Below are 18,019 nucleotides of genomic sequence, written 5' to 3' on the forward strand. Positions count from 1 at the left end.
CGGCAAACGGTGTTAACGTAAAAAAAAAGTCAAAATTTTCAGCTTTTTTGTCACATCAAACTGCACTTTTTTTTTTTTTTTTAATAAAAAACGATCAAAAAATCACATATATGCAAATGTAGTACCAAAACAAACTACAGATCATGGCGCAAAAGATGAGCCCCCAAACATCCCTGAATATGGAATAATAAGAAAGGTAGAGGTGGTCAAAATAGGGCTGTTTTAATCAAACTAACTTTGTAAAAAAAAAAAAAAGTTTGCGATTTTTTAACAGCAGTGCAATAATAGAAAAGTATGTAACCATGGGTATCATTTTAATCGTATTGACCCAGAGAATAAAGAAAACATCTAATTTTTATTGCAAAATGTACAGTGCCAAAACGAAAGAAGCCCGCCCCCCCCCCCCCCCCCCCCCCAAATTAGCAAAATGTGATTTTCGTTTAAATTTCCTTACACACTAAATTTTTTTTGGGTGTTTACCATACATTTTAGGGTAAAATGAGTGGTGTCAATACAAAGTACAACTGGTCACACAAAAAACAAGCCCTCATATGGGTTTGGGAATGGAAATCTAAAAGAGATATGAATTTTAGAAGGCGACGAGGGAAAAACTAAAACGCAAAAATAAAATTGGCTGTGTCCTTAAGGGGTTAAACAAGTTGCTTTGGTATTGAAATAATTACAAAAAGCTGCCAAACCCAGGTGCATGTAAAAAAAAATTGTGTATTGATAGTCTCTAGAAGTTCAAGGTCTTACTGTTTATTCGGAATTGTTCAACAGTACATTTGTTCATTTTGCACAGATTAATGTAAAAAACCACCAGCATGCTAAATATGTGGAAAATCACATTTCTATGAATGATATGAGAGCATTTGTGTTTGAAAGCCAAGAGGATATGGACATGTTTTTGAAAGAGGTAAGAAGCACTGTTAAGAATATGCAAACTATTGATAAAAAATACAATTTCAAATTCAAAAATACTTTTATTGAGCAAAGCGAAAAATGACAATGACTTAAGCATGTACACAATATAATGTAACGACGGCCTGGTGGGCCGAAATAAGGAATACAGTAAACAGTATAAGTGAACAATAGAACAAATATGTTAAGGCAACAATATATCACAAACTAAAAGGCGGGGAATAAACCGCCCAGACGCCAGGGCAGAATAGTGGAAATAGTAAAGTGAGGGAGCAAGCAAGTAAAAGAGCTAGAGCTGCCCAGGCACTGGGCGGACGGGGGAAAGTATAAGACCACAGAATACAAAGCTAAGGCAGCACATCAGACAAAAAGGAGTGGAAAAAAGACCAAGAAAGAAAACACAACAGGAGCGAAAGGGACAAAGAGAACAGCAAACAAGATAGACATTAGGGGAACTAAATAAAGACACACATAACAAAAGAGCCCAGCCAGGGTGGGGACCAATCGACCATAGACCCCCAAGGGCACCAGGGAAGACCAAGTAGATCCATGAGTACCAAATCTAGCTAAGGAGCCTATACCTGGAGGAAGAACAAAAAGATGACCAAGGCAGACAAGTTGCAGCATACCTATCCGCATCCTCGGGGTGGATCACTAAAAGCTTCTCCATGTGTTGAATGTGGGTTACTTCAGTGAACCATTCCTCAAGAGTGGGAAGATCGGGATTTTTCCAGCATCTGGGAATCACGGTTTTTGCAGCCTAAAGGAGTTGTCTTGTGAGGGATCTCATATATTACGCCTGCGCCATTGGGAACATAAAAAGGAGGACGGCCTCTGGATTATGGGGGACCTGGACCCCTGTCACCTCTCGGACAACTTGTAATATCGCCCTCCAAAAGGGCAGAAGTTTGGGGCAACCCCACCATATGTGCGTCATCGAACCCTCGTCACCACCGCAACGCCAACATGAGCTCTGAACAGAGGGATACCAGCGGTGCAGAGAGGTCAGCACCCGATACCATAGAGAGAGAATTTTATAACTAGTCTCCTTTGCTTTCGTGGCTATAACAGCTTTATGAGTGAGAAAAAAGCAGCGAGACCACTGATCAGGTGTGAATGTCTTGCCTAATTCGGATTCCCAAGCACGACAGAATGACGGAAGGGTTTCTGATCTGAAAGCCAACAGTAGGCCTTAAATGGCAGAAATGGAGTGACGAGGGTACGAGGAGGTAGGCACATGCACTCAAACGTAGACAGGCTGCGGTGTAGGAAGGACCGTCCCGGGAGGCTAGAGTAAAAATGCCGTAGCTGGAGGTAGGTAAAGGGAGCTCGTCGAGATAATGGGCGCTCCACCAGTAAGGCATCCAGGGGCTTGAGCCCACCTCCATCTACGACATGATGAAAGTGGATGGTATTAGACCTGAACGCCTCGAAGAAAGTGCCTACAAGGGTGGACCCAGGTGGAAATTGTGGATTGTCTGAGATAGGGAGGAGGGGACCCCCCCAATCAATGAGACAAGCTCCCGAACCCGCGCGGTACAAGGTCGCCAAGGTGTGGCGTGTAATAAAGGAGGTAGGAACACTGCTCTGGGACGCTGGAGACCAGGTCCACGGCAGGGTGGAGAGCGCTTTAGGGCAAATGTCTTGGGCCAGTCGAACCCAAAGTTTGAAGTCGCTGTTGTGGAACAAATAAAGCATGCGTGCATGGGCGCAGGCTAAGTAGTACAAGCGACCATCAGGGAGGCCCACCCCCCCAACAACTTAGGACGGGTCAGGGTGAGTCGGTTAAGCCGAGGGCGGGCAGAGGCCCACGCGAAGGAACCGAAACATGTTTGCAACTGCTGCCAGAACAAAGATGGGATATGAAGAGGGATAGTCTGCAGTAAATATAACAAACGAGGCATTAGGGTCATTTTGAGTATATTAACTCGTTAATATGGCTGATGGAGGCATTCTGAAGGCCTCTATGCTGGCCATGTTGGCTCTGCTAAGAGAGTCTGCCTCAGACACCAATTAAACTAATCAATGCTATGCAATATCAGTATAAGCAAGTCAATGATTGCTTATAATAGTCCCATATGAGAACTTAAAGGAGTAGTCCGGCGCGCACTTTTCTCATTTTATCCCGTCCGGGCTGCAAAATAAATGAAAACAAACTTTCTTTTACCTGCCAACGAGCCCCCAGAGCTCCGGTACACTCCGGTACAGGCTTCAGCCTATCACCGGCCACAGCGATGTCCCGCTTCGGCTGGTGATAGGCTGAAGCTCCGTGTGACGTGCCGGGCTAACAGGAAGTAAGAAGCAAACAGCTCGGCAACCGAACACCTGAACCGGAGTGTACCGGAGCTCCGGGGGCTTGTTGGCAGGTAAGAGAGAGTTTTTCTTTTTTTTGTTTGCAGCCCGGACGGGATAAAATGAGAAAAGTGCACGCCGGACTACTCCTTTAAGCGTTACTGTCATTAAAAATTATTTTTGACTTGTCAATCAAAATTGTTGATTTCACCAGGTCTCACTCCAGAGACATGCAGCAGTCATGAAGTATTAGCCTGCGAAGCAGGTAGCGTTACGACCTGCTACCTGACCAGCCGAGAGCTCTGACCGCTTCTTTGCATAGAAATATACACCGAAGAAGACTTTCCTATATATAGGCTCAAGAGTATCTATAAATATATAGAATACAAAGGGTTCACCCAATACAACAATTTACTAATAGCACCTAAAGGTGTGAGAACCACACCCGAGAAAATGTGAAACCCCAAATAGAATGAATAATAAAATATTATAAATGAAGTAGTCAGCTAAAATACGTATGTTAAAAATATATTTTATTACAATATTAAAAAATTTCATACAGAATCAGTTCATTGAGGATATAAATAAGAGGAGTAAAAAACAAGGTGGATACTGGGGTGAAAGGTCCTGTGTACCTGGCTGGAAAAAAAAAATGTGTGTGTGTGTATAATGAGGTGCAACTGGAGAGTGTGGTGCAAGGGGGTGGGGGGGGGGGAATGGCGTGTGAAAGGATATAGGGGTGCTATGCAGGTAAATAACCCATTACACACACGCTCTGTGAAAATGAATACGTGAGAGTAAATAGTGCTGGTAGTGCAAACCAAGCAAAATGTGATAATAGTGAATAAAAATATCTATATATAACAATAAGTGCAAAAAATGCCAAGGGAAGGGGAGCACAATAGGCAGTTAATATAGCAGCCACAATGAGATAAAGTGACCAGTGCAGATTTAGCAGCAATGAAGTTATAGACTAGCAGCAGATAATATAAGTTAATTGGAAAAAACTGGCTTAGACATAGGACACAGGACTCACCCCAGCCCACCTCCACAACTCCGATGTGTTTCGCCTTTAGCGGTTTTGTCTAGGAGTAGAGGGGACTGGGATGGTCTTAGTATATATAGTAATTCATAAATCTAAAAACAACAAAAAGCAGAGCTCCTCATAGGACAGTATGTCATAGACAATGTGAAGATAGGTGAGTGCAGGAATCACAGCTGTTTTAGTGGTCCTCTCACCTGGTACGGTTGTGTAATTGACACAACCACACAAGCGCATAAGAATAGTGGTGCAGCCTCCCGGTATCGGATCCATCGATGAGCAGGCCGATTCAGAGCAGAATGTATAAATAGGAAAAAATACCCGGTTCCACAGCGCAGTCCACAAATTCAATCAGGAGATGATGATGGATGTATAAGATATTTTATTAGGCCAGGGTGCAACGCGTTTCGGGGCTCGGTATCCCCTTCGTCAGGCAAATAGGCATCATAACATATCAGACAAACTGGTGCCCTTAAATAAAACCATTTTTTGGCGCCAAAATGAAGCTCCACCCAATAGGCGTGGCCTCCATGAGCAGAATTAACATAGTGACATAAATGTATTGAAAAAACAACATAATGAAGTACATATACATTAAAAGACAATCTCATGTACAGAATGGAAATACCTGGAGCGCATATGAAACTAACTCAACGCCACAGGAGAGCGTGCATCTCCGAGCTAGCAGCGCCTGCGCCAACTCCTGATGATACTGATGATGACGGCCGGAGGGAAGACAGCGCATGCGCTCGCTCGCAACATGCAGAGAGAGAGACACACGGCGCCCGAGCGCACGCGCACTGGAGTCGGACTGAGTCCGAGGAGTAAAACACAATGCGCGTGCGCCTCGGGAACCGCCGCAGCCAAACACATGTGTAGGCGAAGCGAATCCCCGCAGCTAGCCAATCCGGCACAGTACAAAATGAGCATGGGGGAAGGGCTGGGCTGAGATACAAAATAAAATAAAAAATTAAAAAAAAATTGGGGTGCACACATACAGATAAAATATAAAATATAATAAACTGCATTGAGATGCATGTATGAAGATAAAATAAACTGCATGACTGGTAAGTGAATGTGGAATTGAATTAACAGGGATAAGATGCAAACATCTAATAAGTATATAATAAAGGCTATAGCTAAAAATGGTAACAAATTACCCTTATATAGTGGGTGAAGAACTTCATAAAAGTTGAAGTTGTGTGATTGGGTAAATAGAAAAATAGATACAGATACTTAAAACAATAATAAGCGGCTAGTACTGATACTCCTTTAGCAGCCATAATAAATAACACATTAATTAGCACAAAATTTAGTGTATTGAGATGAGAAGTGGCTAAAACTCTAGTAATAACACCCTGAGAATAAATGTACATATTCATAAACCCCAAGGTATGGATTCGTCACAAGCTGCACCCCAAGGAAATGGCAGTGAGCAGGGCAATTGGGCTTTGGTAAGGGTGTGTGGTGAATTCACCGGATGATATCGATGGCTTCATTAAGGCCTAATGGGTGTAAACTAGTAAATCTGTAAATCCAATAGGATTCTCTTTTCTGTAATCTGTCAAATCTATCGTGTGTGTTGGCAGGGATATGCTCAATGACTTTTAAAGAGAAAACATGTTTGGATACACTATGATTCAGAAATCCACGTTGAACGTTAAAGCGGTGTTTATTCATCCGGCAGCGTAACTGTTGCATCGCTCTACCAACGTATTGTAAGTGGCAGGGACATTCAAGTAGATATATGACGTAAGGTGTGGAGCAGTCCACTCTGCTTTTCAGGGTAAAAGATTATTTGGTCACATTGCTGGTAAGATTTAGTAGCGCCTTCAATGATATTGCTACAACATTTGCATGCTTTGCTTCTGCATTTATACACCCCCGGGTTGTTCTTAGTCAGAACAGGAAGGAGATCACGGCTTCTTAAACGACTGGGTGCCAAAACATTCTTTAAGGTACCTGCACGCCTGAATGTAATAGCAGGTCTATCTGGAATGTGTTCTCCCAATATGGGATCTTGCTTTAAAATATTCCAGTGTCTTGCCAGTATTTGTCTTATATTAAAATGTGAGGCAGAATACGTAGTGATAAAGTTGTGTTTGAACTTCTCCGGATTTACTGGAGACTTTTGGGCTTCAGGGTGATTGGTGGTAGCGGTCAGTTCACGTTTAGGTGGACCAATGAGAGCACGCTTGTATGCTGCTTTGATGATATTACTAGGATAGCCTTTAGTTTTCAATCTTTCTGAGACGGTCTTGCTCTGAAGAATATAGTCACTAGTTTGCGTGCAATTGCGCCTTAAACGGAAGAACTGACCGTAAGGCAGGTTAAATTTCCATTTTTTAAAATGGCAGCTATTAACAGTAGACTGTTGCCATGCACTTTTTAAAAAAAATGTCTTTGTGATAACCTTATCACCATCATTGGACAGTACAAGGTCTAGATATTCCATGGTAGAGGAATTACATTTCCCACTCAGAGAAATATTGTATGTGTTGTCATTGAGATACTCTGTGAATTTATGGAATTCTTCTTCTGTATCATCCCATACGAATAGAAGATAGTCTATATAGCGTTTGAACAGCTTGATATTGTTACGCCACTTGTTGTTGGCACCAAAGATATATTCACATTCATATTCGCCCATATACAGGCTAGCGAAGGCAGGGGCAAAGCGGGTCCCCATAGCGGTCCCTTGGGTCTGTAGGAACACTTGGTCTTCAAACACAAAATAATTGTGTTCCAATATGTACTTGATGCAATCACAGACAAACGTCTTTTGGGGCCCAGGCATAGTGTGGTCTTTCTTTAGGACTTTATCTATAACCTGTAGCAGTGAAATGCCGTGTGCCAATAAGGAGCAGAGGACGCACCTGTCCATGGGAACGGGCAGAGTATAGTCCGGAAGTGACGGTGGACGTCGGGAGTCACATGTTTTGCGATCCCAGGCGTGGGGTTTCGCGAGATAAGCTTATTCTGTAGCTCAGGGTTTAGGGCTATGAAAAAATGGCTGTGTTATGCGCCATTGCGCATGTGCGCGGACTCCAAACACTAGAGGTCAAGCCAGATGTGTCTACCCAAACATGGCCGACGCTGTTGGAAATATATAGTATATTGTGTACTCTGGACAACTGGTAATAAGGGGAGACAGAACATCTAATGAAAAACAAATGGAGTGAGGTGAGCAGGGCAATTGATGGGTGATAGGAGAAACAACAAAAAAAGAGTGTATTTATATTGTTGAATAAATATAGCGGGGACAAATTAAAGTATGTGTGTGGAAAGTAGGAAAAAATACATGGAGGAATATGGCAAATCAATATAAAATACATATGTGCACGAAATAAGGGATAATGTTGTATATTGGTGCAAGCATCATGGAGAAGAGACAAGAAGAAAAGTAGAAGAAAAGGACACGGTGATGTACAACAGACATAAAAAAAAAATAAAAAAAAATGATAATAAATAATAATACAAAAGAATAAAAATAATAATAATGATGATAATGATAAATGAATAAAAAATATTTTTTATAAAAAATTTAAATGAATAGCTGAAGGACACATGACCTTTCACCCCAGTATCCACCTTGTTTTTTACTCCTTTTATTTATATCCTCAATGAATTGATTCTGTATGACATTTTTTAATATTGTAATAAAATATATTTTTAACATACGTCTTTTAGCTGACTACTTCATTTATACTATTTTATTATTCATTCTATTTGGGGTTTCACATTTTCTCGGGTGGTTCTCACACCTTTTGTGCTATTAGTTTTTTGATTAGAAGTCAATGCAGAGAAATGTACGGAACTTTTGGCCGGCCAGGGAGCAGTGTCATGAAAAGGTTACATTTATTTTACACCCCAAATAGTCCAGCCCAGTTTTCATCTAACATGTACAAGCTTTGATCTATCTTGATACATTCTCTGATGATCAAGCAGGAATACAAAACCATACAAATTGTGCTTTTAGGCCTCCCTTTGGGTTTGGTGCAAGTGCAACTCTATAGCTATGCAGGGGATGTAACTGTGACAATACACATAAGTAACCTTCATTTTATAAAAAAATATTTTAATAATTCTTAATTTCATAGATTTTTTTTCTTTTTGTTTCACAACACTTAGGTCCGTGACAATCGGAGATTAAGAGTCAATGCAGTTTGTTCACCTCAGGAATCCTTTGTGGATAAGAACCCACCAAAGCCAATCTCTGAATTACAGTAAGTCATGGCCACCTTTAGGAATTTCTGGGCTCCATATAGCTATGAAGTCTGGGCTATTCCACCTCCCTAAAGTCTCTTGAGGGGCATGGTGGGTAAAGGCTCTGTGGTGTGCAGAGCTGTTGAAATAAAACGTTGCAGTTGCAAGAGGGAGGCAGCAGGGTGCTGCAATCCTCTTTTGAAAGGTAGAGACAGTGAGGGGCATTCATCAATTCTTCTTTTTATCCTATTTTAGTAATGAAAAGTCTCCTTGTTTTTGAACTTCCGGCGCCAAATTCATCAAATGTCATATGCTACTTGATGAATTTACAGGCTCCTACGCCCATACTACCCATTTAGACTGCTTTGAAGTGACATGGTGTGAGTTTGTGTGTAAATCACAGCACTAAGACATTTTTTTTTTTTTTAGACTTTTATGAGACTTTCAGAGAAAAGTCACAGATAATGAATCAGTGCCCACTGCATAGTACTGGTCTATAGCACTGCAAAAGGTAGTTCACTTTCAGATATGATCTATAGCAAAAGTCACCGGGGAAGTGACTGAGACTTTTTGTGAGACAATTTTAGATAAAAAAAAGTTCTAAACAGCTTGATTAATTCCCCTCAGTATGTAGAAAGGGTAACTGTTAAAAGGGCTGTAAGGAAGACACTAGGTGGAAATGCTCTGCAGGAGAAGGAAGCTAGGGGATGGAAAGCGGCAAGAATAGGAGAGATGAAGCCTGTCAGGGGCTCTGTGGAGTGGTGAAGGGGAAACCAAGTGGGCCGAAGTTGCAGGGGAGTATGATAAAGAGTAGATAGGCAGGGACTCTTAGAAAGGAAGGAGAAAACACTGGCCAATAGATACCCTTTAATGGGGCCTTTGAAAAATAATGCTACCATTTTTAAATACAACAAAAAACAAGCGCTTTCCAGTGTTTGGCAGTACTACAATCACCGTCTTATACATGGAATCTGGCAGTTTCTCCATCTGTTTTCACTCAATAGTCAAACACCCGCAGAAGGTTTAGGAGGGGCTCCTACCCATAATCTTTATACACTCCCAATGTAATACTGTCCTTCCCAGGCCCTTTTCATTAGTCATTGTAACACCGCCTCCTTAAATGTTTCCAGTGTTATTGGCCTGTTTAAGACTTTCCTATCCTCCAGACTGAGTGTTGGGAAAATCACCTTATCTAAGCACCCCAATAGATATCCCACTGTACATTCTTCAGGGGAATAAAACCCAGCATAGAACTCTGCGAACACCTTCAGAATTTCAGGGGTAGTCTGGGCCCCCGTTTCATCCACACATTTTTGAGAGTTTTCTTTTTTAGCTGACAATTTGCCAGTCATCCCCTTCATCATAAAATTGCTGTTTTAAAAACATTCTCCTGTTGTTGGCTTGTTTCCATCTTGGGCTTCCTTTCAATTCTTAAAAGGATTGTCCAGTGAAAGTATAATAAAGCAACTTGCTAATATATTGTTATTAGCCATACTGCAGAGATCTTCCATAACAGCTGAGCTGTCTGACTTGTAGCTGTTTAGTACATAAGTTGATCAGCACTTTCGTTGGGGGTGGTGCAAGTGGTGGATCAGGTCCAGAAACAGTATCAATGAAGTCCCAGCACACACCAAGTATATTCAGGAAGAAGGAGCTTTATTGCATATGCTTCAAATCAAACAGAATGCCTTTCAGCGGTAGCCTTCCTCTAACATAAGTCTAACATAAATTGTACTAACTCAGGTTTATATGGCTGAAAATGCGCCCAATGATGATGTAACATGATGTGCACATGACTCACAGTAGTCATGGAAACAGTAAACAAAGATAATCTATTAAAGCACAGTGAAAGCAAAGGAATATGTAAAAATACAAAGTGTAATCCCCAGGCTAAGGTTGTCCGCAAGATGCAGGGTTTGACTGGTGTGTGGTTCTGTGCGGATCATCAGCTACCCCCTCGGCCTGGGGATCGCGGCAGGACACAAGATTTATCAGTATTTTTACATATTCCTTTGTTTCACTGTGCTTTTAACAGATTATCTTTGTGTACTGTTTCCATGACTACTGTGAGTCATGTGACTCATGTGACATCATCATTGGGTGCATCCTTATCTATATAAAGCTGAGTTAGTACAACTTATGTTAGACAGCAGAGGAAGGCTACCACCGAAACACGTCCTGTTTGATTTGAAAGATATGCAATAAAGCTCCTTGATCATGAATATACTTGGTGAGTGCTGGGACTTTATTTACACTGACTTGCAGCTGTGATATCCCTTCACACACTCTTAACACAACCTCTCCCCTCCTGTCTGCTAGGGAGAGACCATTGATTTGAAGAGGAGCTCATATTACTGCTTATTAGTTTAACCTCTTGGGGATGCAGGGCGTATGCATACGCCCTGCATCCCCGATCCTTAAGTACCTGTACGCCCTGGTCCAGTTTAACGGGTTTAAACCATTCTCACCGGCGGAGAACGTGTTAAACCCGGTGTGTCCCGTCATGGGCAGCCGGGACACACGGCTAATGCCGGGCACGGCAGATCGGACCGCTGCCCAGCATTAACGTTTTAGATGCTGTGATCAAAGTTGATTGTGGCGTCTAAAGCAAAAGTAAATCTGCCGCAATAGCAGGCATACTGTGATCCCAAAGAAGGACTATGCATTAATCCTGAGGTGGTAGAAATGTGTTTTTTTTTTTTTTTTAAGGGTCGAGATGGCAGCAGAGGTATTGTGCACGAACCTCTGCAATGTTTTGGCTGTTTCCAGACCGAGAATTTGTCTGACTTTGAGGGTCTGGTAGAGGGATCTCCCCCCATCACTACCTTGGCAAGTTCAAGCCATGACAGCAGCAGGGAGAGCAAAGCATGTTATAGCAACTGTATCATTGTGACGAATTCTCCCTCTAGAAAATGGCAAAAGTATATTTAAATACACTGGTCATATCACTTGTGGCCAATAGATGACAGCAGACAGATTCAGTGTAGAGGAAATGTTGAACAGTTGTCCATGGCAACCAATCAGATGTCTTTAATTTTTATAAAGGCCTCTGAGAAATTAAAGAAGCAATCTGATTGGTTGCTATGGTCAACTGGTCAACTTTTCCTCTGCACAGGTTTTGATAAATCTCCCCCAAAGTGCTCAATCTCCTCAAACTGTCCACCCCCCCCCCACCCCCCACAGAAGGCATCTGCCACCAGGCATTGCAGGGTACTTAGTCTCAGTGTAAACTGCAGTAATTTGCCTCTGTGCACTATATGGAAGCAGCCAGGGAGTGTGATACGGAATTTTGGCTGTTATTCACACTCACAAGCCACACATCCATGAGAGTAGCAGAGCAGAAGCTGTGGGTGCTGGTTCCTCTGTTCCCTCAATGTCTTGCAGCAGTATGACAGTCTGGGTGCCTGCAATCCAGAGGCTCTGTGCTGGCCACAGCTGGTCCGTGCCACTGACTAAAAGTGTACTGCTCAAAGTGTACAGCCGGCGGGCTGTGGGTGGTATAGCTACGCCCCCAAAGAGCTTTGTTTGGATTTACACAAAAACAGTGCTTTGACCCACTCTGAAGATATATTAATAAATAAGCAGAGAATTATTGCATGCATTTAGGTTTATTAAGAACTAAAGCTTAAATAAAATTGTTTAAAATGTTATTTATTTTTATTTATTGTATTTTATTATGCAGGCGATACGGCTTTTTCTCTTACTTAAGAGAATTATTTGATGCCCCACATCCAGTGATGAATTACTTGGTCTCTCAGTATATGGTTCATGAAGTACCTGTGGGGACAGAGAAGACCAGACATATGATAGAAAAAGTAAGTAACATGCGATAAAGCACTATTCCTTTTCTCGGTCGCTCTTCATTGGGGGACACAGAGACCATGGGTATATGCTCTAGGAGGTGCTGACACTAGGAAGAAAAGTCGGCTCCTCCCTGGCAGGATATACCCGCCCACTGGAAGTGAGGAAATCGGTTTTAGCTAGTGTCAGTAGGAGGCAAGACATAAGTCTGGGAGCTCCCCAGACCTGGTCTTTTTTTTATTTATTATTTTCTATTAATGGCTGTTCAGTTAGGTTTTTATTTCCCTTTTTCAGGTGGGGGTTCAGGAGCATGGTGCTACCTGTTCCCCCATATGCGACAAAGGGGCACAGAACTTAGGAGTATAATCCGTCAACCCCTTATTGCCAACGGCCAGTGCTCGCCCCGCTATATTAGCCTGGTATGATGCAGCGTGGCCATGAGCTGAAGGCGTCTGGGTGAGTATATGAAGACCGATGGTGAGTCTATCTCCCCCCCCAGGCCAGTGGACTCAGTTACACCAGCCGTTTCTGTCTCAGGGCAGCCGCCGGCCTTAGCAGCAGCTCCCTGTAGTTTTTGCGGCCACTAGTTTTATCTTCTTCACCTGGTCGGATCTACTCCAGCGCTTGCTGGCCAGCGGGATTCATAAGGGCGGCAAGTAGCTCTGCCCCCCTTCACCCCGTGCTTGGCACGAGAATCTGTAGGTTAACTGAGGGAGGACTCTCTCCCCCCTCTGTCGGTGTTGTCTTGAGAGCGCTGAACAGGGAAAGCTCAGCGCCTTTTTCTGGGCCTCTCGTGAGCTGGGCTTAGCTCCGCCCCTTCTCCCCGCAGCGAGCCCTCCAGGCCTAGGACCCTGCAGGGGGTCATTATCACTACATGGGATGTCAGAGGCTGTCTCCCTCCTCTGACTCCCTGATTCAGGGCCATGGCCTCCTCCGGCTCAGCAGAAGCCTGTCTAGCCGGGCACTGCTGTCTCCCCACCCCTCTGGCCAGAGTGGCAGGTGCTTCTACAGTGCGCTGCTCACAGCTTCTGCTTAGTTTACGGCTCACTGTCGCTGCAGGCGGTACACAGCTGCTGGATTAGCGCAGCTGTGCGGCGAGTGGTCGGAGCGCCCGTTTAACAGAGAGTGCCGGTAGTGCTTGTGGTAGCCTGCGGATGCTTCCGCAGCTGCGAAAGCCCCTTCCCCTCTGCTTCAGCAGCCATGAGCATCTCTTTACTGGAGGGCGGGTCCTTCTCCCAGGGTGTCTCACAGGACACCCATAGTTCCTCTACTCCCGTTCCTGATGGGCAAGGATCGGCACATTTATGCGCCTCTCTCAGGTGGTGTTTAGCCCAGCCCCTCCCCCCTCCTTTCCCCCGCTGCACGTCAAGGTTTGGGCTCGGGGGTTAATGCCCCGAGTTCAGGGCACCCCACACCAGGTTTATTGAAAAAAAGAAAGAAAAAAAATTTGTCTTCCCCTGAGCTCTTTGACTAAGCCCTCTAGTGACTAATAGTTGTATTGTGCCTTTGTGGGCTCCCCCTTGTGGCAGCCCATAGCTATTACAGTTATTTGCATAATATCTGTTTTTATCAGATTAATATCTGCTGGGTCCATTTCTGGGACTGTACATCGGGTCTACCTTTTTTGCCAGATGGCGCTATCGGCACTATATTTTTTGCCTTATGCCTCTGGCATACCTAATTCTGCAGCGTTCTCACTCTGTGAGGGAACATATGCGAACCGCTGTGGCGGGTCACTACGCGGTCCCTGTAGATTCCAGAGTTACATCCAGTGCCTGGTTTCCCCTTCCGCTGAGTACCATGCCATGTCTACTGTGCCCCTGGCTGGTCCTAATCCCTCCCTATCAGGGCAAGGCTCTGGTCCGTTTCCCTTACAGGGCTTTTGTGTTCCTGGCGGACGCTTAGGGCCCTTTTGGGGTTCTTCCTCTGTAGCCATGTGGCTTTTATTCATGGGGGGGTACTGGCATCTGAAGCAGTGGTTTCCTCCTCCGCCGGTCAACCATCTGGGGAGAGTTCTTAGCGTGTGCATACACTATGATTTCCTCCTCCACAGGTCACCGATCTCATAGCTGCCTCATCAGCGGTTAACGTTCCGGTACCCCTCTACCAGTGTGAGGTGTCCGACGGAGTGACCTGTTGTATACAATGGACCCATACCAGTAAGCCAGACAGTGGTCTGCGTGGTTCCTCCGCCGCCTGTCATTTCTCACATTCCGTTACCCCACTGCTAGTCCGCGGTATCCGAAGAAGTGACCTAACGTGTCCTATGGACCCTTACGGGGCGACGGGAGATACCTTCCATGGCTCCTCAGCCTCCCCGATCTCCCAGTGTGGCAGGGATTCTATCTATGGCTCCTAGACCTCTCCAGCCTCCCACCTGCAACGTGCACGGGGGCACAGTGATTGGCTATATGACAGTTGTTCCCTTTTCGCCAGCGTCTGGAGGTGTACTCGTTCAGCCAGACCATTGTCTGCACGGTTTCCGATGCAATCGGTCTCCCATCCCTGGGCTACCGCATGCATGGCTGGGGTTTCCCGTACCTCACTGCTGGGGGGAGGAATCTGGAAGAGGCTCCCCAGCAGGTACACGGGTCTGATGTCAGACATTCATCTGCTTGGGGGTCGCCCATCAGATTGAACGCACTCCAGTTCCCCACTTTCAGTGACCCTGTGCTTTCAGGAACCCTATACCAGTCAGCCAGGGGGTAGTCTGCGTGGTTTACTACTATGTCGGGTCACCTACCATACACTTCCCACATCTTGGCGGATGGTCAGGTAACAGACTGCCGAGGTGTAGTTCTGAGTGAGGGACCCCATGTTGCTCCATGGGCCATTCACAATGCACCACATTGTCGTTCGCAGGGTTCCTCCTTTCCCAGGTCCAGCTCCACATGCCTGCTGCTCTCATGGATAAGGGCTGGTAAGCCACTTTCAGTGTGTGGTTCTGAAGCCTGGATCGGTGTGTCCACAGTCCCTATGCCACTTAGCCAGACTGTCTCCATGGTTTTCTCATCCACCAGGTCACCTTCCCCATTTCTGCCGCTCCAGTGGCAGACGTCCGTTGACTCAATTTCAGTGTGAAGATCCGAGGAAGTGACTCTGCGGGTCATTGGACCTTTCTACCTGTAAGTCAGACTGTGTCTACATATTTCCTTCACCTCTTATGTCCTCATCTCTTGCATCTGCAGTTCTGGTGTGTAGCGCCATTAAGAGATGGGGTGTGGGCGTTTCCTGCAGGTTCTAGGGACCTTGCAGCGGCAGCAGCACTCTCTGTTCCCCTTTATAACAGCGTAACGTTAGTCTTCTCAGGGCATGGTTGTGGCACACTGTTGGGTGCTGAGACTGGTTTCCAGGCTTTCGGACAATTGTATGTCTGTGGTTCCTTTCATGGTGGCAGTCTTAGTACCCCTCTCCTATCATGAGGTACCCATGTCTGTGTCCCTACATATGCTCTGGACTCCCTGCTCATGTAGAGCCTTCCACCCCTCCTTTTCAGTGGGGTGCACCTCAGGCCCTCCTGTGTGATTGTTTCCACAGGTCTACGGTGGGTGAGCACCTCTTCTGGCATGGGGTCTGATGGGGCAACGGTCTGTTCTTCAGCCCCCCCCATGCCTCCAGGTATCTTCCTGGGTTCCTGTACGGGGTGGCTCAAGCGCCTGATCTGTTGCCTTAGTCATCGTCCAGGATGGCTCCGTGGCCGCACCATCTGCCACACTTTTTTCGCAGGGTCCAAGGTTACGCCCCAATGGGGTGTTTCCTCCCAACGCTGTAGGTTGCTGCATGTGCTTCTTACTTGCATTCATAGTCATGTTTTTGTATCTTCCCAGCTCCAATGTCCAGGATTCAGCTCCCTCTGGGGACACAAAATGGCTTCTCCATACCTCGGTGTTTTTTCGCAGGGTTCCTGGGTGCTATGTCCACCCAGTACCTTGATCCATTACCGTAGAGCGTCATTTCCTTGCTCCTACAGTACATGGTGCTCTTGTGAAATTCCCTTCCACAGAGGGTACAGGGATCAGGAAGCTTGGCACGGTTAGTGCCTGAGTTTCATCTCCACCTCCCCTTGTTTTCCCCTCCACTAGGGGGACTATTTCGCTGAGCATTTTCTTCTGCCAGGATGGAGCCATCTTCTACTTCCCACTACATGGGTGGTGTACCTGGCTGGGCCTTTGTTTTTTTGCTGGGAGCGATCAAAAGTGCTTTTTGCCGGCTCTGCTTGTGTGCTTACTGCTCACTATTGCAGCCTGGCTCTCCTCCTGTTTCTTGGTTGTCTACTGCTGCTCATGCAGCTAGGGCACTCTCCTCTGTAGGAGTTGTTAATGCATTAGTGTATAGCTCAGCGACAGCCAGTCTGCCTTTGCTCTGTTCCTTCCTTGGCGCAATCTCCCGAGAAGGGTGTGCTCACCCTTCCCCTTGTCAGTGTCAGTGGAGCTACATTGCCACTCCGATCTTTAATAGTAACCTTCTTGTGCCCAGAGCCTGGGAGTCCCAGCTGGATTCCCTTTTGCCTTTCCTCTGTTTCTGTACTGATGGGACGTTGCTTGGAGTACTCTGGTCCGCTCGGACCACTGATTCCATGGCCAATTGATCTCCATGTTTTGTCTTCACTCCTAGACTGCTGTGGCATTCCTTATTTTCTGGGTCGGTCCTCCTGGTTCTTCAGGCCTTCGTGATGGTTGCGGTCTCAGGCACGTTGCGGTCTCAGACATGATTCCGTTGTGGGGCGAGTTTTCTGTACCGCTCTTCTTCTTGGCCCGACAGGGCGTTTCACAGATTTTTGGGTTTGCTCCCCCTACAGGGTGGGTACTTCCCGGTTACTCGAGAGTCTCCAGTTCCATGTCGACCATTCCAGGTTTACAGGTTACTCCTTACTTTCCTTTTCCTCCTTCGGGGTCCAAATACTCCAGGGTTGGAAGGCAAGCGGGTCTTCCGGGTTGTTCCAATAGGGCCAATTTTCGACTGCTGCATGGATGTGGTACCTTACCACTGTTCAGCCTGTGTGTTGTCCTCTCTGAGTCCACTCTTCTCCCCTCTTCTCAGCTTTTTGGTTCAGATCTTCTGCACCGTGCCTCTCCAGAGATGGTTCCTGTCTCTCTTTTCAGAAGTTTCTGGTCTTCACCTTAACTGGCTCGCCTCCAGCTCTCTCTGGTGTTTTCTTGCCATGTTTTCTGGTTTTGGCTGGTCTACTGTATGGGGTTCTCTTGTCGTTCCCTTTTCCTTTTTTGTTTCCAACCGGACTCCCACTGTCTGGTTCTGTGCTTCTTGTAGTTGGTTTCCTACTTCCTTTCAGGTAGGTTCGGCCCATCGGGTCTCCACATAGCCCCTTTTTGTCTCTCTCTGTGGTCTGTTGGTTTAGAGCAGTGATGGCGAACCTTTTTGAGCCTCAGTGCCCAAACCGTAATGCACACCAACTTTTTTCCCCTCAAAGTGCCAGCACAGCAAGTAAATCAGAATACTGCTTTAATTGTATTAGGTAGGCAGTATGTTCCCCCACATTAGGTTATAGTTCCTCCACATTAGGTAGGCAGTATGTTCCCCCACATTAGGTAGGCAGTATGTTCCCCCACATTAGGTAGGCAGTATAATTCCCCCACATTAGGTTGGCAGTATAGTTCCCCCCCACATTAGGTTGGCAGTATAGTTCCCCCACATTGGGTTGTAGTTCCCCCACATTAGGTAGGCAGTATGTTCCCCCACATTAGGTTGCAGTTCCCCACATTAGGTATGCAGTATAGTTCCCCCACATTAGGTTGTAGT

General features: G+C 45.5%; 1 protein-coding gene across 2 annotated transcripts in view; it reads left to right on the plus strand.

The window, feature by feature from the left end:
- Window positions 1-18,019, plus strand: part of SMC5 (structural maintenance of chromosomes 5) — a 166,249-nt gene that overhangs the window by 48,364 nt on the left and 99,866 nt on the right. For both annotated transcript variants that reach the window (XM_056523070.1, XM_056523071.1), the window contains exons 11-13: window positions 803-916; window positions 8,387-8,481; window positions 12,144-12,276. In XM_056523070.1, coding sequence (XP_056379045.1) covers window positions 803-916; window positions 8,387-8,481; window positions 12,144-12,276 — 342 coding nt within the window. The remainder of the gene's footprint in view (window positions 1-802; window positions 917-8,386; window positions 8,482-12,143; window positions 12,277-18,019) is intronic.

The sequence above is a fragment of the Hyla sarda genome, chromosome 1, assembly GCF_029499605.1.
Source record: "Hyla sarda isolate aHylSar1 chromosome 1, aHylSar1.hap1, whole genome shotgun sequence".
Classification (NCBI taxonomy): Eukaryota; Metazoa; Chordata; class Amphibia; order Anura; family Hylidae; genus Hyla; species Hyla sarda.